This window comes from Salarias fasciatus, chromosome 8, assembly GCF_902148845.1.
Source record: "Salarias fasciatus chromosome 8, fSalaFa1.1, whole genome shotgun sequence".
NCBI lineage: Eukaryota > Metazoa > Chordata > Actinopteri > Blenniiformes > Blenniidae > Salarias > Salarias fasciatus.
In genome coordinates this window covers 2,218,422-2,240,259 of record NC_043752.1, presented here as the reverse complement: position 1 = coordinate 2,240,259, position 21,838 = coordinate 2,218,422, and the positions used below count along the sequence as shown (strand labels likewise).

Here is a 21,838-nt window from a genome sequence, read left to right as displayed (position 1 = left end):
TTCAGCAGCTGATGTTGCTGTGACCCAGATACGGCATCGCCTCTTAAGTGGCCGGTAGTGTTGGCGGGGTTTTATGGTGGTGGAAAGCGATAGGCCTTGAGCATTTCATCTCCTCTGTGGAATCACTTCACTTCTTTCACTAACATGCTGCGAGTGCTGTTCTGAATTTACAGGTAACGCATGTTATTCTATGTATGGCAGCATAAAAGCGGGAAAATAACTCGATATGGTTTGGAACCCAGGGCTTGAATCCCTCCCCATAATGTCTCCGTCTATCCCCTAACTTGAACCAGAACAGCAGAAAGCCTCCAGCTCTGAGTCTGGTTCTGCAGGTGATCTCCTGTTTAAAGAGAGTTTTTCCTTTTCACCATCTCCTACGCTTGCTCATGTGGAATTGTTGGATTGATGGCCTAAAGAAATAAACTTGAATTGGATTGTTGCTAGTGTCAATTTAAAAATTTTTAATGAACTATTCAAAGAATGTAATTGCGTAAGTTGTGTGATGTAGAAAAAATTAAGAATCGCTTTCTAAAACATTTACATGTACCGACTGAAACAGGAGATTAGAAAAGTCTTGACATGACTTTGGAAAAGGGATTGCACCTTGACAAGAAAGCAGCGTATCTCTGCTGAAGCTAATCCGTGTTCGGGGACTCCTGGCTGGAGTTTAATTGTTAGGGCGCATATTGTACGTCCACTGCATCCACAGCGGAAATCCCAGCTGGTTGCTCCTTTATTGCACATTACTCCGTCCCTCTAATTGCATTTCTTCCCGATCTCTATCACAGCTATCAAAGCAGCGACAACAGAAAGGCTTCCTTCAGATGCCATTTACTTATCAACCATGTCCTTGTAGCAGGTGCAGTTCTTTTCTTTGATTGACCCTGTGGGTCCTCAGAGGTCTGCATTATATCAGGAGACCTGCAGTCCTGTTTGCCTTCGACCACGCTGTTTTAAATCTACTCTCGGTCGCCTCGACTGTTGGTTCCTCAGATGAATGGAAGACTCAATAATTTAAATGACTATAATTTCTGGTGCCGACTAGTGAGAATAATCAAGCTCTTGGATATTTCTAAAAGTAGAAATTACATTTTTAGTTAAGTCAACTGTAGCTGAATTTCTGTCTAAAAATGTATTTTTAAAATGAAAACATTGGCTTTGAAAGAGTTAAGGAATCCTACACCGGCTGGAAGAAGAGAGAGGAGGAGGAGGAGGGAAGAGAGAGAGAGAGTTGCCTGTCTGTGTGTGTGTGTGTGTGTGTGTGTGTGTGTGCGCGGCTCGCTGAGTGTATGCGTACTGACACCTGGCGCTCGCCCTCCCTCGCTGCTCACATTGTGGAGAGCTCTTTGCCTGTCTGGGTTATTCTTTACCTCTGTCTCTCTCTCCCTCTCTCTCTCTCTCTCTCTGTCTCTCTTCCCTCCCTCTATCTTTTGTCCTTTCCCTTCTTGCCTCTCTTCCCCGCGCTGTTCCTTTCCCCCCTTCGTGCCCCCGCAGCCTCCTCTTTTTGTTGAGGACCTCCTTCACTATGCTGCAGGATTTTTATTGCCCAGGCAGACGGGCGCTCGACTGACAAAAGGTGAGCCGGCGGAGTCGGGGCGGGAGGATGGATGCGCTGCATAGATTTCTCTGAAAACAGTTCTGGAGGTGGGGAGTGGTGGAAACGCACCATTCAGCCGTTAATTGTTTGTCATGGGTTTGCCCGTCTCGCAGTGCAAGTCTGAGCAGCTCCTGAGCTCCGGCAGGCAGAGTGTGGGCGTCTGGATGTGTACTTTGAGAGGTGAAGGGTTCAAGTGTGTGATTTAAGAGCGGCGTGTTGAGTGTCTGTGTTTTTTTTTTTTTTTTTTTTTTGTTCTGTTTTTTTTGACCGGTGTCAGCAGCATGTGTCAAAGCCACACCGGAGCTGATTTGTTTGCCCCCGGCGTGGCCGCCGTGCGGGGTGTCACCTTGACCCAGCCTTTCACGGCAATCAGTGTCTCGGCGGCATCGTGCCACACCTTAAGCACGGACACAGTGGATGGAGAGTAAATATAGACGAGAGGGAAGTGGAGAGGCTGCGGTGTCTGACAGATGGCCACTTGAGGGGGGGAAAAAAAAACTGTTGAAGAGACGAAGACGAATGATTGAGCGTGTCTTAATGGATGTTCACTGTGTCTTTCAGGTCAGATGTGTCAAATTGAATGTCTTTGAGCTTATTAATGAGACTCCGTGTCGCTGCTCTGTGATTGGTCCCCTCTGTCTTCGCCCTGGACGTTCTCCTTTCACCTCTCCAATCGACTCTTCCTCACGAGTTCCAGTCACAAATCATCTTAGCTTGTCGCTGCTGCGATGCTCCCTGCTACAAATTATATTGCGGAGCTGATGTGTTTCCTTGTAGCCAAACAATATCTGAAATTCAAGGACTCAATTTATTACAGTCTTTGTGAAAGAGAGAAGGGACAAAAAAACCCCACTATTTTCTGCAAAACCTGGTGTCGCGAAGCTTTTGTTGAGGTTTTAATTCTGAAATTCAAGTCAAGTGAGCATCAATAGAAAACTAATTTATATTTATGGACTTAGGATGTTTTCATTTATAGGTTGAACCTCAAAGATAAGTGTTTAAACTCTTAGAGTTCATTTGCCTGAAACATGTTTCCTCATCCACACAACACTACAATCATGAAAATAGTAAAGTTACAGTGCAATAGCTGCAAAATGTCACTTCTATTTTGATGTTAAAGTCTAGTCAAGATGATAACTTTAACATTTTTGCACCATTCCAGATTCGGATGCTAGTTTCAGGAATGAATTATAAATGGTTTGATTTCATGTTCCTTAATGCTACATACAACAGAAGCTGAATATTTTCAGCTTTTAGAAGTTAATGTCACTCAAAGCCCCCCCAAAAAAGATAAGAATGGTCAGGGATGATTGTAGACATTTACTACTTGTAGCTGAAGGTGACTAATCTTGCAGCTTTAATTCATCCAAGATTCAAAAAACACAGACGGTCATTTTACTGATGGTTTTCACTCATATGCCATTTTTCCCCTGCCGGAGCGCTCGCCGTGGCGCTTCAACAACCCTCTGATTGAGAGACGACCACTGTCAGAAATCAGAAAAATGAGGTGGGAGAACCAGAGCAGGCGGAATGTCTGTTCTGGAGGCTCTTTAACGTAGAACCAGCCGGAAGAAATGATTGCAGCACTCCCCTAATTGAGCAGATTGGGAATTCCTGCTTCAGTGACGATGTTACCAGCTTCAAGTGGAGCTTTCAGCTCTGTGTTTTCATTCTTTCCCTAATAAGTTGTGTTTCCGTGCCGCTGTACCTTTAAACAGTCCCGGCTCTCATTAAACGCTGAGCCTCTGCTGTGTGATGTTGCACCCAAACTCATTTTCCACGAATCTTAACAAGCCGGATAATTCACAGAAATACTGTCACATCTCCTCCTGTTAGTGAAATCTCATTTTCTTGGTCAAAGGGAAGTTCTGCTCCTGTGAAACATGAGGGAAGATCCTCCGTTGAGTGGCACTGGGTGATAATTGACTTTTCTTTTTTTTAATGGAAGTGGTGTTTTTCTAAAAATTTCCAGGAGATGCTCGGCTCCCTCGACATTTCCTCCCTCAGTCACTCCGGTTCCTTTCCTCTCCCCCTCACTCCGTCATCACTTCACTTATTGCAACTCTCTCCATCTTTCTCACACACTCTCTCCCTCTCCCTCTCCCTCCCTCGCTCTCTCTCCCACCCACTCAGATATTTCTGGAGAACAAAAGGAGAGAGAAGAGAGGGAGATGAAACAGTCGAGCAGGGAAGACTTAATGTACCAGCCCCTGCGTAGGCTAATGAGTCTTCACCACCGCCTCGTCCCTCTCTTCCTCCCATCCTCCTCCTCCTCCTTCTGTCTCCATTTATCCACATCATCTCATAACCAAACGTGTCCACCTCGTGCCTTAAAGGTGCTCCCACCTCAGAGTAATTCCCCTCTTCATCATTGTCTCCTCCATTCATCACAGCCGCTTCAGTTCCTCCCCGTTCGGCTCCTTTCATCAATCCATATGCTCCAACGTTTTCATCACAGCTTTATTTTACATCCGTCCTCCTGCTCCTCCGTTCCTCTCTCTCTCTCCTTCTGGAGTGGTTATTTTCTTACTCCCCCTCATCTTCCTTTTTGTCAAGTCCCACTCTTTCCACCCATTCATCATCCACTTCTGCTCATTATTATAGGTGCGAACCATTTGCCATCCTTCGTCACACGGCTTCCTCTCCCTGTACGTTCCACACACCGACACATATAGAGGCTCCAATCCCTCTGAAATAACATGGTGGGTTTCTGATGCCATGGAGGACCTGTCTGCCCCCCCCCCACCCCCACCGTCCTCTGCAGTGGCGTCCCGGTGTTTTGTTTTGCCAGTGAGGAAGCAGAGCTTTCACTGCGCCTCTTGATGTGGATGGGCTCATTATTGCCGCTCAACGCCGCGCGCCTTTGAGTCGCAGGAAGTGCCCTGCGCGAGCCGAGGGATATTGTGTTGCTTCGCTCTGCGTGATGAAGACGGCAAAGCACAACACTGCGGCGCCGGCTCGCTTCAGTGGAACCGCGGGCGAGGCGTGGGCCCGGCCCGCGCCAGCTGTGCGTCCATATGCGTCTGCGTTTGATGGCCGTTTTCGCTCCGTCTTCGGACGGAAGCCTCCCGTCTGTGCGTCTGTCTGCCTGTCTTGAGCCCCCCTCCCTCTTCTCCTGTCTCCAGCAGCCATGTTTGCCACTCTCAGTAGCTCTAACTCCTGATGACACTCGCTGGAAGGGCAGTTTTTTTATGTTTTCCCGACCCGGCCTGCGGACGGATTCCTCTGCCTTGACAGGTCTCGTGGATGTGCTTCATCGCACTGCAGTGTCCCGCTGAACTGATTAGTCATTTAATCTATCAGCTGATTGAAGTTAATTGCGAACAGATTTGACTCTCAGGCTGTTTATAAAAACACAAAGCCTGATATCATCTGGCTCTTTGGTTAATGTTCAATTCAAGGTGAAGATTTTTTGAAGATTTATTTGATTACTGTGACTAACTTGAAATTCTTCTTTCAATAAATAACACCAACTGTAATTAGACTCCATATTTTACCTTGCCTTTTTCCTAATTATCAAGAAATGAAAACTATCGGATACATTCAAACGACGTTTTCATGAAACGGAAACGATGCATTGTCACTTTGGTTAAATTGCTGTTTGATGGAATGTTTAACGACCGTGCAACAGTGTGATGACCAGTGTTTAAATAGTAGCTTCTCTATATTCCCTGATCACCCCTATCAGAGCTCACTCATACCATTAGGTTGAGTCCAGTACAGCAGAGACGGCGTTTTATTTGCAGTTAAGCATTAAAAATATGTGCATATCTTTGTATCGGCGCGGATAATCAGAGCAGCTGGAAAGCAGCGTAATGAAGACCGGCCGAAAATTCAATGGAGTGCTTTGCTCACTGCAATGTAATTAAAATCTTGATTTTGGAAAACTGTGTTGACACTTTATACGTTGCGATGAAGCAGATGCGACCTGAAAGGTTGATAATGAAGAAGCAGTGGATCAAAATAAGTACATATATGCCTTCATTTCTGCCCGTGGAGTTGAGCAGATTAGCCCCTAACAAGCAGACGTGCACCCAAACAGCACGAGGTGCACCCAGTGGAAAGTAGTACATGAAAAATTGATGTCAGACCAGCTCACTGGATCTGCCAGGAACAATGCTCGTCTCTCTTTCACATACACACACACTGACCCATATCTGGAGTCGCTGGCATTGTTTCTGGTTTTAATTTGCATTTTTCTCTTTTTTCCTCAACAAAAACACACATTTTTTTCATAAATATGAAATTGTAAGAGATTGAATAACTACAAAAAAAACAAAAAAACAACAAGAACTTGTTTGTTTCACAATGTACACTTGGCAAATGCAGAATGTTCCGAGTTATTCTTGATGCCATTTACTGGAAGACGCAGTTTTAGACCAGAGGTTTCCAAGGTGCAGAAGGACGAGAGGACGTCATGAACCGCTGGAGATGATTGGGCTGTTTGAGGCCCCTGAACTAAAATGAGTTTGACACTCCTGCTTTAAGTTATAAAGCGTGTTGACTTTCCCAATAAAGGGCTGATGCCTTCATGGCTCCTCCTCATGACTCCCAGATTGTTGCCACTGTTTTGATGCCCCCACGCTCTGGAAGCTGCTGGTTAGCGGTGTGTGCGTAAGTGCATATGTTTTGACACGTCTAAATATAGGCGGCGTGGCGCGCACGCCACAGTACAGAGTGTAGCTGTCATGTAAATGATAAAAGACATCCAGCCACACACTCCAGCCTACTTTCTCTGCACCGTGTGTGAGTATTGGTGTCTGCCGACATTTCCCCCGTCTGTTTTATATTTAATGTGGATTTCATTATTCAGGCCTGCCTGTTTGCCGTTGTAGACCCGTCTCCCCTGCAACTGAAGCGGCGTGCGGGTAGAATCTGTGCACGTGTGCCTGTACTTCTCTTCCCCCTTGTTTAGTTTTTTTTCCCCAACCCCTCTTCTACTATCGTCACAGCGACACTGAGAATAGAGTGAGTTATTGCTTTGCTGTGGGCAAGCAGAGGATCAGAATAATAAGAGTGCAGTGGAGGAGGGCGCGGCGGCAAGGGCGGCCTCCGCCGCCTCCACCTCGGCCTTCCTCCTCTCCATCTCTTCATCTCGTCCTAATTGTTCCCGTCCTGCCGGTTGAAACACGCTTTTCACTTCCACTGGAAAAGATCAGGTAAACCTGGTGACACTTTTTACCCGTCCTGCCATTTCCCATCAAGCAGCTTTTTTATCATTCCAGTCAGGTTTTTTGTGCCCGGGACAATATTTTAGATACTTCCTGCCTGGCTTGGTATTTGTTTGGCATTTTGCTGCCGTTTCTCTCGTGAAGGTTCACACTGTGCTTCAAGTCCGCAGATCGGAAGCATTTAGTCATTAGGACACAGATAAACAAATGATTGTTGTGTGTTATTTGAAGAAAGTCCTGGGATTTTGTGCACCCTTGTCTCATTTCTCCTCTATTTTAAATTAGGAGTGTTCATTCCCCCGGATGAAATATTTGCAAAACATGACTCATTTTATACTTTTGTGTTTTTTTTCAGCGAATATCACCAAATGGCCACTCAACACTACGATTAGTCATGTACCCGGTAGACAGTCGGTGAAGAGCAGAACTGATTTCAGCACGGCTCTTTGAGAGATGGAGAATTTAACTCACAGCTTGGAACGGCCCGTTTTCACGATCACAAATAAAATCTGATCGAATCATTGAAGTGATCATTTAAACAGTGTCAAATCCTGAGTTCTTCTTTCATCTACCTGTTTATCTGATTTATTGCGCCGTAGAATATGGACTGGCGGCGAGCGTTGTTTGCTACTGTCCCTCTACTGAGCATGTGCAGAAGTTGTTTTCCTCTGTTTACACGGAGACAGAGTCGGATCGCTTTCAAAAGTTGTTTCCTCCCGTCTCCATGGAGACAGAGTTGTTGCGTATTCTAAAAGTTCTAAAGTGAGAGCTGTTTTCCAAAAAGGTGTTTTCAGTGGCTCTGAGCGTTGCTGTTAAACCGACACACAAAATGCTACGAAATCTTTCTCTTAAATTGAAAACGTGATGCAAGTCTAAGACTCTCTCCCACATGTTATATAGTATAATATACCGAACTGAATAAACTGCTGTTCTCGTCCAACTGAACACTTTGACATTCACTGGAAGCCATGTCACTTTTTGCACTTACCCGTGCGTCCTCATGTGAAGAAACACCATTTTCAATGTGTTTGTTTCTTGTGAAAAATTAATTGGATTCTTTACAAAACTGGGAAGCTAATTGGTGCTCCAGGCAAGCTGGCCTGACTTTTCAACGAGGGCCGTCTGCTGAGTTACAAACAGAATAACAGTGACAGTTTTTCTGGATGTTATTTGTGGGTTTCAACTTTCTGTTGTGTGGTTGGATCATGTTTTTTGAATTCCTCGAGTGTCGCTCTCACTGATCGTCATGAGAACCGGCTCATTCCCAGCGGAGCTGGCAAAAGCGAGATTAAGGTGCATTACCAACTTCCAATTCTTGTTTTAGCCGCGAAGCCGGCAAATCCCACACAACAGAGGCGGCCCTGAGCGACGGGACCCGGGATCAGGTTTAGCAGTCCTCCCTCTTTAAGCTGCTGTATGGTAATAGCTCTGAGTGTCATTCACACAGCAGTAATTTGAAAGGCAGTAAATATCCTCCGCCATAATGAACTGGCGCTGGCTGCAGCGGGAGCCGCTCTCCCCAGCCTCGCTGTGTGAATTCATCAGGATCTGGAGGCTTTCTCATTAAACACTCTTTGTCGGTGCCGAGAAGTGACATCTGCAACCTTAGCAGGAGCCGCACACGCCCCTCGCCTCTCCGCTGGCAGCCGGAGGTCAAAGGGACTGCAGGTGATGCTGCAAAACAGTGTGTGGTGTTTACACAGATCAGCTGCAGGACGGCGCTTTCACAAGTCAATCCGGATAACTCTCAATCATTCATGAACGAAAATGACAAGCTAGCATGTAAATTATTCACAAAGAAGGATTTATTTTGCTGACTCATAGTTGCATATTTCGCATTGCATAAATTAAAGAAATTCTTTGTAATCTGCAAAATCTGTATGTCAAATAGTCAAATGCAAATTTGTCATTTCTAGCTGTTTCATTAGCTTTGATTAATATTTAGTTAAATACTGGTTAGGTAAGTGGAGCATCTGTGTTACGACTCCTTATTTATCAGAGGAGAGTTTGATTTCCTTCTTCTGAAACGGAAAAGTCTCGACACGACAACGGTGCTCAGAGCCACAGAAGATGTGGAAGTTTTTGAAAATCCTCCCATTCTGTTGCCATGGAAACAGGGGGAAAAACAACTCCGTCCCCGTGTAAAAGGTGGGGAATGTAAGTTTACTGAAGCCCTGCGCGTGTCGCCCGTCTCGTCTGACTGGGGCTGAAGCTGCGCGGCGTTTAACTACATTAACGCCACTCGCCGATGTTTCCCACCCACCAGCCGACGCCAGGATGAAGAGATAATCGGCGTCTCGGCCGTCACCTGTCAGCGGCGGCGATGTTCCGGCCCGTCGCTCTCCGGGCTCATTAGTTCGGGCTTGCTAATGTTTGCAGCTGGTGTCAGAGTGGATCCACTGCCTCGGATTCATCTTCCTCCGTAAAGAGCCGGCTCCACTTTCCAACTCTCGCTTTTATTGTTGAGTCATTTTAGCAGTAACTCAATGTCACTGCCTCATCTTGTGGATGAATTTGCACTTTAGTAGCCGACAACTTCTTTTTTTTTTTGTTTGAGAAGATGATTTGTAAATCATTGCGACTGTTTTTGGTGTTGAGTAAATCGAGTTTCTGACACAAAATAATCAATCCTGCTCTTGGAAATTATAATTAGCTTTTTTTAATGTGATGATTGATTGGAGAAATAATTCATGTTTGTTGAAGCTGGTTGAGGGCGGTTGTCTTGGCTCAGTGAGTGGAGGGAGCGTGTTGGATGGAGGGACGCGGTCCAGGTGGCGTTCCAGCTCTCCGCTCGACTTTCCGTCCCTCTGTGTGTCATCGTCAGCGATTAAAGACGAGCAGAGACAAAAGAGTCGTTCTTCACCGAAACGCCTCGAGGCAGACCAGGAGTCATCACCGTTTTGTGTGTGTGTGTGTGTGTGTGTGTGTTTTTTTTTTGTTTTTTTTTTTTTTAGAATTCCTCTCCTCACTGTCTTTCTCCAAGTCTCAAGACGGGCGAAGCAAAATCCTTCTAACACTTCCATTTCTGTGTGGTTATTTTTGCTGCGTGCTTTTCACTTCCCTGCTCTGTGATATAACCCCAGCGGTGTGTCAGACTGGAGGTAGGAGATGCTTGATGCGGCCTCCCTCTCTCTCTCTCTTTCCTCCCCAGACTCTCTTATTTCTGTGTGTGTGTGTGTGTGTGTGTGTGTGTGTGTGTGTGTTGGTTTTTTTTTTTTTTTTTTAAACGAAGCCCACCCACTCAGCGCTGCGACACAGCTTTTCTCAGCATCGAATGGCAGCGTGGGAGTCAGGGCACATTACTCCCCCTCCTTTTTTTTTTTTTTTTTTTTTTTTTTTGTTTTCACTCGATCTCTCTCAGTTACACTCGTACATATCTCTTCCTGCTTCCCCCATCATCACACCTCCATCCATCCAGGACGCCGCTGAGCGCCGGTGCTGCCAGCCAGAGCCTGACGCACTCAGCCGCTCACACGTGCGTCACCTCGCTGGCCCGGCGCCACCGCCGTGCTGCTCGCTGTCCTCCAGATACACCTCGCCGGCCAGGGTCACGGGCTCTGGGCTTTTCTGGAGGCAAGAGGAGGAAGTTTAGCAGTATTTCCAGCCAGGAAGTAGACCTTGTGGCTGTAGAGGATTTCAGGTCACGCTCAGGACAAGTATACCACTGTAAGGTATATTTTAAAGGCGGATTAGTGAGACACGCTGAGATCCCAGGTGGTTTTCCGAGGCGAGTAACACAGATCTGATGATTCTGTTGATGTCAAACATAAGGTCCGCGGGCCAAAATTGGCCTGCAAGAAGCTCCAATCCAGCCCGGCAAGCCAATATGGAAATTGTAAATATTGTAAAGAAAAGATTGATATTTTTTATTTGATATTTTTGCCTTTTTCTTAAGAGTAATCGGACAAAATGCAACAGTGAGACCTGAACTGAGACATTGATGACGCTGTGATGAAAAAGAGCTAAAACGCTGCAACACTTGAATGGTAAAGGATGAAATTGTCTTTTCTTTTTTTTTTCACAAAACCAAAAAATTACTGCTGAAAAATGCTTCAGTATCAACGTGAAGCCAATTTTAATGAAACCTTCTGATGAAAATACGGTGAAATGTCCAAAAAACGTCTCTTATAAATTGTTGATCGATGCATGTTTAGTCAGTTTCACCCTGATACCTCGGCTTTCCCTGAAGAAATTTGTTAGAAAACATCAGTATTTTCTTGGCCCGCGCGCCTTAGGTTGCACCCCCTGAGTCAAAGCGTTCCCCCTGTGCATGTACAGGTCGTACAGGCAGTGATCCAAGATGAGACTTTACATACAGCGGCAGCGTCATCCAGCACGAGGCCGTCAGTGCAGGTCGCGTTGCAGCTGAGAGCGCAGGTGAAGCAAAACAGACCAAAACGTGCGCGGCAGCAGCGATAGTGTGAGCTAAAAACAGCTCTGGATTCCAGTTCGACGCGGCCACTGGGTAATCAACAGTTATGTAATAACAGGACAAAGACAGATCCCCCCGTGGCGCTCTGGGCACGGCCGGGACGCCGGGATATTTCTTCTTTTATTGCATCCTCTGCAGCCCAGTAAATTGGTAGATGCCTCTGATTTACAGTCTGCTCTCGGCGCGTGAGCCAGTGTGCACGCACAACAAATGAGCCACGGACGCAACAGTAAGGATCCGTCTGCATCATCTGTGCGGCAATTAAATCCTGTTTGTTTATTCTCTGAGGTGAAGAGCTGTTTTGCTCAATTTAGAGGTAAGACATGTACTCTCCAGGCTGGAGTTTGTTTATTTTAAGGACATAGAAATACACCAGTGCATCATCTGCTTCATTTAATTCTGGTGAAGTGATAAGCAGTATTAAAGGAAAAAAAAAAATCCCTCGTTAATGTGACGTTGCAGGTGAAAGTGCATTAGTTTTACGTTTTCATTTCAGAAAAGTCTCACGTTTAAACAGAAATAACAGAAATGCTGAAAATGATGCAGTCGAGACACTCGTGGGTGCTGGTTTGTTTGTTCTATTTTGTAATGAAGCCACACACACACACACACACACACACACACACACACACACACGTACGAAAACACTATGAACATTAGTGAGAGAACATGGACAGTGTGGCGAGACGATCAAATCGCATTGTTATTGCAAGACACTCAACAAAGAAACAGAAATGTTCTTGTGTAAAAGGGTTCTGAGATGCATGTTAAGTTCAGTTTTTGTTCCTGTCAGGAGGCAGTAGGCCTTCAGAACACGTACAGGTCTTGTTTTTATGCGTTTTGCCTGAAAAAGAAAAGAAAAAAGAGCATATTATACACTGTGATGGCGAAACTGTTGGCTGTGCAGACCTGTAAGAGTCCAGAGCGGCGTCTTCGTCCTCGTCCGCTGGAAGCCTCTGCAGTTTGTTTCCCTTCAGTGAAAGGCCGCTCAGGAGTTGACAGGATTGTCTTTTGGCCTGTCACTGCAGGTAATGCAGCCGCTGACAAACACTCGGCTTGGCCCCGTCTCAACGCACATCAGAAGCTTCTGTTGCTTCCATCAGACACTCCTGGAGTCTAAACTCTGCACAAAATCAGCAAATTGTGTTTGTTACGTTATTTCTCGTTGCAGTGCTTTTTGTCAGTAACCCTTTAGCGTAGCCACACGGATGCTAAAATGCATTTGTGGGATGAGCAGCAGCGTGTGGGTTGGCAGATTGGTGAAATCCTCTTGATGGATGCGAGTCAAGCAGCTCGAGGGAAGGCAAACACGAACGATGCACCTGCAACAAATTATTCTCACCACCTCTCCAATTATCTTCATTTGCTGCTTCGAAGCATATTTGTGACAATTAGTGAAATTTTTCAGAATCCACAGATGTAAACATCACACAAAGAGCTGGGATTTTTATTAATTTGTAACAATGAAGACCGTTTGAAAGCCGGCAGTTCTGAGCTCTTCTGCTCATCTCACAAATTCGTGTTTTTAGAAAAACAAAAACTGGGACTAATTTCCAAGAAGCTTTGTTACATCAAAGAAAAATAATCTACCAAAGACCAATTTCTTCTGTTTTTTGTTTAACTTTGCAAAATCAAACGTGATTAAAGGAGTGAAGCTGAAAACATTTGTATTTTCTTTTTTTGAACTCAAACACCTGCAGTTCGTGCAAATTTGATTAAACCCCACCTTCACGGTTCAGTTGGAGCAGATTGTTTGGGGCCCGGTTTCACATGGAAAGCTAAATTAGCGTTTGGTGAAGCAGTGTAGTGGAGGAGAAGTGGTGGAAGCCCTCCACTCGAGCCCTGCTGAGCCTCCACACGGCTCCGCTCCAACACTGGTGATTTCTCAAAACACGTCTCAGAATAGCTGGTTCCAGATCAGGCGTGTTTCCTTCTCTCTCCAGTCTGCTCTCATGGGATTTTATAAGACAGGACTTCTATCTTGAGGTTGAATTCATCATTTTCTTTCGAATTGTAGTAGAGAATGTGATTTTTATGTTTGATATGAGATGAAAAGGGCAGAAATAAGTGATGGAATAACTGGCCAGCTGATTCTCGAAGGAATATTCTTGCTTCTTTTCATTGAAGTTGAAAGATCTAAGTAATTACAGTAAAAAAAAAGTACTTTTTAATTCTTTTTCTGTTCAAGTGTGCTTGTGTATGCACATACATACATATAAAATGTAATTTTTCTGTTCCTTTAAGTGATTAACATTTCCACTGAGCAGATGTGTGTGGTCTCACAAGGCTCGGCGCACCGACTCATTAAGATGCTCCAGTTCGCCGTGAATCTGATTAAAACCAGCTTAAATGAAAGTCAGACCTGTAGAGTAGAAAGTTTGTCTGACACCTGAATCCGATGCAGAAATAATTGCTTGATCCTTTTAATGGAGGACGACAGGAACGGCTGAGTGTCGGCCAGCTGAATGTTTCCCATCGCTGCAACTCGAGACTCCCAAAGTGATAAAACAATTAGCTTATGCAAGAAGTTCTGTGCTAATTAGGTTGGCAGACCGCGAACAGCAATTCTGATCATCACTCAAGTAATTTGTCCAACAAAGATGCCAAATGTTTGCCTAATCCCACTTCTAGAATGCGCAGATTTCCATTTGCCAGGCGAAGATTTTATTATATTATCGGGGAAGTCGTTAATAACTAGATGAAAAGGCACTCCGGTCCGGGCCGTTGAGCGTTTTTTGAATGTGTGTGGCTGTGTGCAGTGCTGAGGTACGCCGGAGTTTTGCTGTGTGGCCGTCGGATCCCAGCTCTTCCTGCGGAGACGTCAGCAGAGGCAGCTTGGCAGTCAGGATCGCAGCTCTCTGCAGGAATCAGCACTGATTCACTTCTTGGCATTTTCTCTTCTCAATTATAAATTCTTGGGGTTTTTTTTTTTTTCTCCCAGCACTCTTTAAAGTGGCCTATTTTGCAAAATTACCTCGTGACGTCTCCTCGCACAAGACGGCTTCATATGATTTATGATCTCCGTCTTGGTTTTTATTAGTGTGTGGGCTACTGGGTGCTAAATAGATGTCAGGAAGTTTTATTACCTTTGGTTAAACACAGTCTCCTCCTGTTTCTGCAGTAGTTGGGTTTGGAGAGAGGAGAGTCCTGTTAGGGGATCTGAAGAGTGTGTATTTAATTGGAGTGATACAACAGTCTTGATACGGGATTGCGATAAAATTAACATCGACTCTGATAATAAGTGGACGCAGACGAGCCTGAGAGGATTGGAGGAGAAATCCATCTTCTTTATCTCGTTTAAGATTGGAGGAAACTGGAGCCGATCACCTGAGTTTGAAGGCAGCTCCCCTCTGGACGATTTCAGGGGCCACATTTATGCAAGTTTTTCACCCTGACAGCAGGGCTTTGAGGATAATGTCAGTCTGCTAGCGTCACAGCATCACCGATAATCTCAGCTCAGATCTCAGTGTTGTGTTGTACCTGCTAGTCTTAAAAAGTGTGTTTAAAAAAAAAAACCTATGTTTTCTTCAAAATGTTGAGAATTTGGTGTTTGGTGTGCTGGATTGGAGCCTCTTGTGGGACGATTTTGACCCACGGGCTTTATGTTTGACACCCCTGATTTATTAAACAGATTCTAACACCTAAAAGATGGTCTATGAAGATGTTAACTTCTTCACTCGATCTTCAAGAAAGTCCATTTTTTTTATTTTCTCTGCCCTCAAACTTCCCTCCAAACTGCCGCTGGTGCTGCTGCATCGGTCTGGATCTTTATTAGTATGGTCGAGTACAGAAGTCTTTCTGTGTGTTGGCACGTCCTAACACTGAGCAGGAGGGATGTTTGAGTCACCAAGCTGCAGCTTTGGGACATCCCAGGGAGAGAACATGCAAACTCTGCACAGAAAGACCCCGATGACCCGACCCGGACTCGAACCCACTAACGGTGCAGATCGATTCACACTGACAGAAAAGGGTTATTTCCTGCACAAAAATTGACATTTCACAAGTGAATTACAAAAAACAATATATATATTTTTTGAGCAGTCAGTAAAAAGCATGCTGATATATGGACTCTATGAAGACTTATTGGCCCCAGTGCCCATCACATATTGTTTTGATAAATGGTGAGAAAAATGCACTGGGACGTGGAGAGCAGCTGCCGTTTAATTAGTGAACTCTCCTCCTTTCCTTGCGAGAAACTGGGGATTGACAACAAGTTGGTAACGTTAGTGTCCCACAGAAACCATAAGCAGAGGCAGGAAGCGGAAGGGAACCACGCCGTGAATCATTTCTCTGTCAGGGAAGTCGTTCAGCTGAAGGATGCAACTCTCTCAGCCCTTCACATCCAGGATGTTTTGCTTTTCACACAGCTCAGCTGCTTTTTTAAAAAAAAAAATTCTTTCCTTTGTTGGCCGTTGTCATTTCGCGCTGCCCCTCGAGTAGAGACAGGCATTGATTGCAGTTTCAGGGCAAGTCAATTAGTTTCCTCGACGTGCAGTGATTGATCAGTCACAGAAACATAACCAAATCCATTTCAAATTGGAATTTGCTCCACCGTCCCTTCGCCAGATTAGTTATTTGGACTTTGTTGGGTTTCCAGCCTGCTGATCAGTCCTCCCGCCTCCACTGAGGGAACTTAACTCTGTCAGACGTGTACTGCGCTTCGCACCGGGTGATGTTAAAAGACCACAATTTGTAGTAATCACTGGCAGACAGCACCTGTGAAAGAAGGCTCTTTTTGGATCAGAGGTCACATTGAACTGTGAAGACTGGAAGGTTCATCAAAGTCGGCCTGAGCGATGATGATGGCGGCGGCGGCGGCGGCGCTCTCCGCCGTGCTCCATGGGATCACTATCAGATGTCACGCTGACTTCTCCCATAATGACTCTTTGTCCAAGTGCGAAATTGGCTCGCTCCTTTGACATCCTAGCAGAGCAATGCAGCCTCACAGCTGCAAAGAACTGCCAACAGAGTGGGGATGTGAACGCTTCTTGTGGCCTTTTGCCTTTTAAAGATTCGATTTTTCAAATCTCCAGAACTAAAACATCTCAGATTCTGAAAGTGTCACACGTGAAGCCATTGCACCATGGTCCATGACCTTACATGATGGTGCAACGGGTCTGTTTTGGTTGTGATTGTGCTGTGTGTTTGTTTTACTGATGGGATTAAAGGGAAATTAAGATCTCTTCCTGGTTTGAGAAGTCTTTTATATGCCGTGTTTTGTGACTTTCAGTGGTTGAAGCAGTTTTGGTAGAACGATTTCCAGTCTGTTTATTTTTTAGACCAACATTTCTGGCTTCTGTTAGCTGAGATTCACCTTTAATTAAACAAAAATGTATTATTCTCTCACCTGTTTTCCTTTTTTGTTTTGATCATGGTTGAACCCACTGTAGAGAGATTATACCTTCTGATTGGAAGCAACTAAACTAGGCCATTTTAGTTGTTGCCTGATAAAATATAACCTGGAAATATAAACTTTAAAATGTTTCTTTGTTGTGGCACATAGTATATGTGATGAAAATGTCTATATTTATTAAAAAATCCAAAATGTCTCCCAAAGCAAATCTTACACTTTCTGCTGCAAAATTTATTGAAAACTTTGTCCAAATTGAAGCATTCCACAGGCCAGTTTCAGCCAATGAACCTTATGTTTGACACCCCTGAACTACACTCAGCATGGAAAGTAGAAAAAGTCCCAAACTGTTTGAACAGGGGATGTTTAGAGTACTAACGTATAATAAGGTTGATATTATGAGAAGCGGCGTGTTTCTCTATACTGGGAATGGAGCCTGTTGGAGGAATCCACTCATCCATTTTCTAAACAGCTTTATCCATCATTGAGCTCTGGAGACGATCCCAGCTGATTACAGGCAACATTTTAATCCACTGCTTTTTTTTTTTTTTTTCTCACAGTATTTGCCGTGATGGTTTTATCCATTTTATGTCACCGCCTGGTATTTTAAGGGTGAATAACATTGATGTGCGCGCATTAGCCAACGCCCTGGATACATCCGTCACAGGACAGACGGAGCGAAAGTCACCAGGTGGCTTCATGTGCATGTAAGATTTAGTAAGAGGTACTCTACAATGCATCTCATTTTTTCTTGTGGACCCCCTTTGAAGAATTAATTGTCTGCTGCTGTTGTAGTATTTATCTAAAAAGAAGAATCTGTTAAGAAAAGTATAAACTCTGTGTCAAACAAAGGATGAAATATGCTCCCCTTTCCTAAAAAGTAAATATTTCTGCTGTGTGCGGTTCCTCTAAAACTGCAGTAGTTTAAATAGATATAAGATAAATATGTCATTCAACGCTTAATTGAACCCAAATAGAGGTTGTTTCATTTCCAGCAAAGCCTGCAGCTCTTTTCGTTTCCAGAGCTAGCTTGCGTGTGCGGTTTGAGTGCCGATCAGAGGTCCCTTTTGTAGTGTTTGAAATCACACAGTATCACCACTCATCCGAACGAGATGGGCTGTGCCGTTATTAAGGCCTCAGATGCGACATTTCGAGCAACGTGACGATAAACAAACGGCCTGAAACGTCCCCGCCGGCGCTCATCGGATGTACCGCCGGAGCCCGTGCGCCACATCTATTACGAGCCTGAGCGTCACACGTCTTCAGCGTGTTTGCATTTGTTTGCTTTCGCACCTCGCGGTGGAAGTAATGCTCATCGTCTTCATGGCCCCCATCGATTCTCGACACATTGATTTTTACGTGACGATGCGGCTCATCGGATACACGAGGTGGAAATCTATTTTGGGAGTGGCGCATGTGAGGCGTTTGTGTCAGAGTCGCTCCTGAGAAATGATTTGGTCGCATGATGATTCACAATCCGTCGGTACGACTGATAATTCAACATGGTGGCTGAGGCCATGAAGCAAACACAGACTCCCTCCCACAATCAGTGTCAATCTCGAGTTGGCCCAGTTCTCATACAATCATGCCCCATGGCTTATTCTATCCGTCCATCGACAAGCTTGATCTTTCCACCAGCGAGCCAATCGAGCCTGCTGCGTGGCTGCTGGCACACACTGTGTGAATCTGCGATCGGAGAGATAATACTCGAGTATTTGTTTGGGTTTTCTGGGTTGATGGCGAGCCCTGCGTTCAAAAAACACAATGCCAAAATATACAATCCTCCCGAGATAAAGGGGCCTCCCTGCTTAATGCGGCAATCTCTCTTCAATCTACACGCAGATAATCCATTGGTTTGGGCTTGTTTCTGTGCGTGTAGCGCGGTTCAGATTTTAATAATAGCTCACTTAATTCTGCTGGGATCTATTGTTTTCCAAGTCATTTGTTCCACACCTCCTCTGCTGGCCGTTTGTACTTTACAGTAGATCCATGTGCACTTGAACAGGATTATGAAACAATCCCCCGGTGACACCGACTGCGCTGTCCATTGATGTTGCACACCCCCACCCCCACCCCCACCTCCTCTTTGCAGCTCCATCCACTGTGGCTAATTCTGCCTGCCTGCTCCCCTGGGCGTAATTGATCCTCATATCATTAGCCGTACGTGGATCTGTCGGGGAAACGCCCACTGTTTTACTGCGAGCCCTCGCTCGCTGAACCGTCCAGCCCAGTGAGCGCTTCGATTGCGGCTCCATCACAACGTCGCGGCGCAGCAGCGGCCGTAATGTCTTTAACTTTCTGAGCATCCGGAAGGACCTACAGCCAGTGGGGCTTTTAACATGAACATGGGAAGGCGAAAAAAGCTGAGCATGGCGGTGCGGACCCCCTTCGCCACTATGAGGGGCCGCCTGGGCTCGCGGAGGAAAGGCGTTGAGGGCCTGTGTGTGAGCAGCCTGCTGGGGGTCCTTCGGTCGCACACCTGGCTGATCGGGGAGGAGGAGGTGGCGCTGCTGCTGTCTCAGGCCTCCTCGCCCCGGTACCAGCACCACCGCGCTCACTCCCTGTCCTTCTCTTTCTGCTCCTCGTCTGCAGATGGAGGGAGCGAGGACTTGGCAGATCCCCGTTCGCCCAGTCTAGAACCTCACCTGAGCCACATCGGCCAAGGTAAGCATCCGAGTCTCGCTCCTCCTCGTCCTCCAGCGTCCCGGTGCCTCTTGTTGTGGGGTGTGATGTGCTGTTGTGAATATGTGAAAGAGAAACGAGCCTCTGAAAACAAATGTGTGAGTTGTTTTCCCACCTTTCCCCTGTCATTTCCAGTAATGCATCGCTTTCAGCTCCTTCCAGCCTCCATTTTCGCTGCCTTAATGTTTTTGCTGAAGGAACCCATGGAGGCCTTGTTTGCAGAACTGTATTTTATTTGACTTTATGCTTGAAAATTTTACGGCTGCTGGAAATGAAGTTATGTTTACAGGCAGAGCACTGTACGATTTTTTTATATTCTTGTAATTTTGTCTGTAAATTCGAGTTACTTCTTGGGGAAAATAAGCCGTATATAACTGTGGGAATTTTAGCGCCTGAAAGAAAAGATTACAGGCAATCACAATTTCATGTCTCGCTCTTTTCCATCGAACACCTTGATGAGAAGGTGTCTGTGTGTATTTTGAGGCCTGGAGCGACCCTGCACATCTCCTATGACAACCTAAAATAAAACACTGTAATTTTCCCTTTAGTGCTTTTGTTGTCTGGATTTCACCGCTGAAGTGGGACTGGCACTCCTTCTCCACCCCTCTAATCTCTGCTTTCACTCACATTTTTTGAAATCTGTTGGAACTTATCAGTCTAGCTGTTAGCATGAAGCTGCTGAGATGAAAAAGCTTCTAGACTGCGACGATCCTGCGTGTGGGAGAAAGCTGGAAACATCCGAGATGAGCTGGAAAAACCAGGAACAAGCAGAGAACTGCAGAGTTCATGACCTCTCTATCTGAAGGATCAAACTTCGTTCTACACAACGCACGGTGTAAACAGTGTCATTTTTGTATTTTGGAGAAGTTTAACATTAACACAGCAACATTTTGACAACAGCGTTGAGACACTAAAAATTATAAATTCCTGTCAGACCACTAGTGGGTGCTGTTGTTTGTTTTTGGAATAAAACCACACGCATGCATGCAGAGAGTAATACGCTTTAAACATTAACAATGACTTATGTACGGACAGGGAAGTTGGTTCTGCTATTCTGGATGACTGTCGACGCTAAAACTACCAAGTCCTGGAGAATCTGGGAACACATCCTGGCACATGTGCAAAGGAACTTTTCACTCCAGCTGTAGTGTGCAGTAGCTCGTTTCAAGGAGACAGAGCCCAAGCTGCTGTTTACATACCGAGGGACTCAGAACACTTTCGAAAAGTTCCACCATGGGAGCCGTTTTCCAAAAATCCGAGCACCGTTGTCGGTAAACGGACCTCGAAACGCCCCGAAAATTCTGTGAAAATGTGTAAATGAGGCTTGAAAGGAACTTCTGTGTGGTGGAAACAGCCAGAGAATTACAGAGTTCAGTTGCTTTTTGTCTGACATGTCAGACTATTTGAATTTGAAAACGCACCACCTGGTTATACTTGGTCTGGTCTCCTGTTGGTTTATTTGAAAAATTGTAAAGATTTAATGAAACACGCAGATGAGCCGCTAACCTGCAGTTAAATTATTGAGATAAAGCTAAATGTTAACAGTATATTCAAATTGTTATCCTATACTTTGCCTTAGCTCAGGCCTGTTATGAAATCAGAAACCTGTCCATGATGCCATTTCAATGTGCCTTGTTACAGTTTTCGTTGCTGTTAGTGACACTAAAGGTCTAATTTACTTGTGCAAGCAACTTGTGTGTGCCGCGTTTGTTTCGTACGCGAGATGACTAATCGAGCCAGCTATTCTCCCTGGTCTACACTGCATATTAACAAGCTGCTTGAGGTCATATTTTGTGCTTTCTTCAGAAGAGATTTGTAGCAGAGCACTGGAAAATGTCAGGACATTCACCGAACACAGCCTCTTTTCAGTTGATTAACATCATCATTTACATTATACACCAATTTATGTTGGCATTAGCGGCTATTTATCTACCAGGCTCAAAGAAAGGTTGCAGGGTCAGCATGAAAATGATCCCCAGCAGTAGAAAACCACGGCACTTTTTCTTTTCTAAAAGCCAAATGTGGTTTCGTGCTCAGATCCGCTGTGGTCCGCTGCTAATGGCCCTAAATGTGTTATTTACAGTTTGACAAGACAGAAGCAATGAACAGTCGACAGGGTTTAGTGAGCTGCTTCATCCTGAACACTGAAGGTTGGAGTCGCGCCACACACCATCTTGTGGTGATGGGTGGAACGGCAGTCCAGGGTGATTTGTGTAGCAAATTTCAATACTGATGCAAGGAAAGATTAAACTAAAACTACATTAATATTATGACCATCCTGCATGTCCACTATGCATCTTTTTTAAAAAATATTCTACAAAAATCCTGCAAAAAAGACTTTTTTTCAAAGGAGGGCCATACTATTTATTCCAAACATCAAAATGAGAACTTATAAAGAAGTGCAGCACAAACTGTTCTGTCTTTCTTGAGAGGTCTTCAGTGTGTTTTGTTTTGGGGCCATCCTGCAGTTTTCGGTTGCTTCGTTGCAAATATTTGGAGTTAAAAACTAAAAGCAGCTTCTGCATGTTTGCCTGTGACTCAGAAAGCAGGTTTGATCCAGACGACCTGAGAGATCTGGACGGATCATAACATCACAGAAGGTCTGC

The 21,838-nt window shown here is 45.1% G+C and overlaps 1 protein-coding gene across 7 annotated transcripts in view; it reads left to right on the top strand.

The window, feature by feature from the left end:
- Positions 1–21,838, top strand: part of tanc2b (tetratricopeptide repeat, ankyrin repeat and coiled-coil containing 2b) — a 146,290-nt gene that overhangs the window by 52,009 nt on the left and 72,443 nt on the right. For all 7 annotated transcript variants that reach the window (XM_030098225.1, XM_030098227.1, XM_030098226.1 and 4 more), the window contains exon 3: positions 19,143–19,214. In XM_030098225.1, coding sequence (XP_029954085.1) covers positions 19,143–19,214 — 72 coding nt within the window. The remainder of the gene's footprint in view (positions 1–19,142; positions 19,215–21,838) is intronic.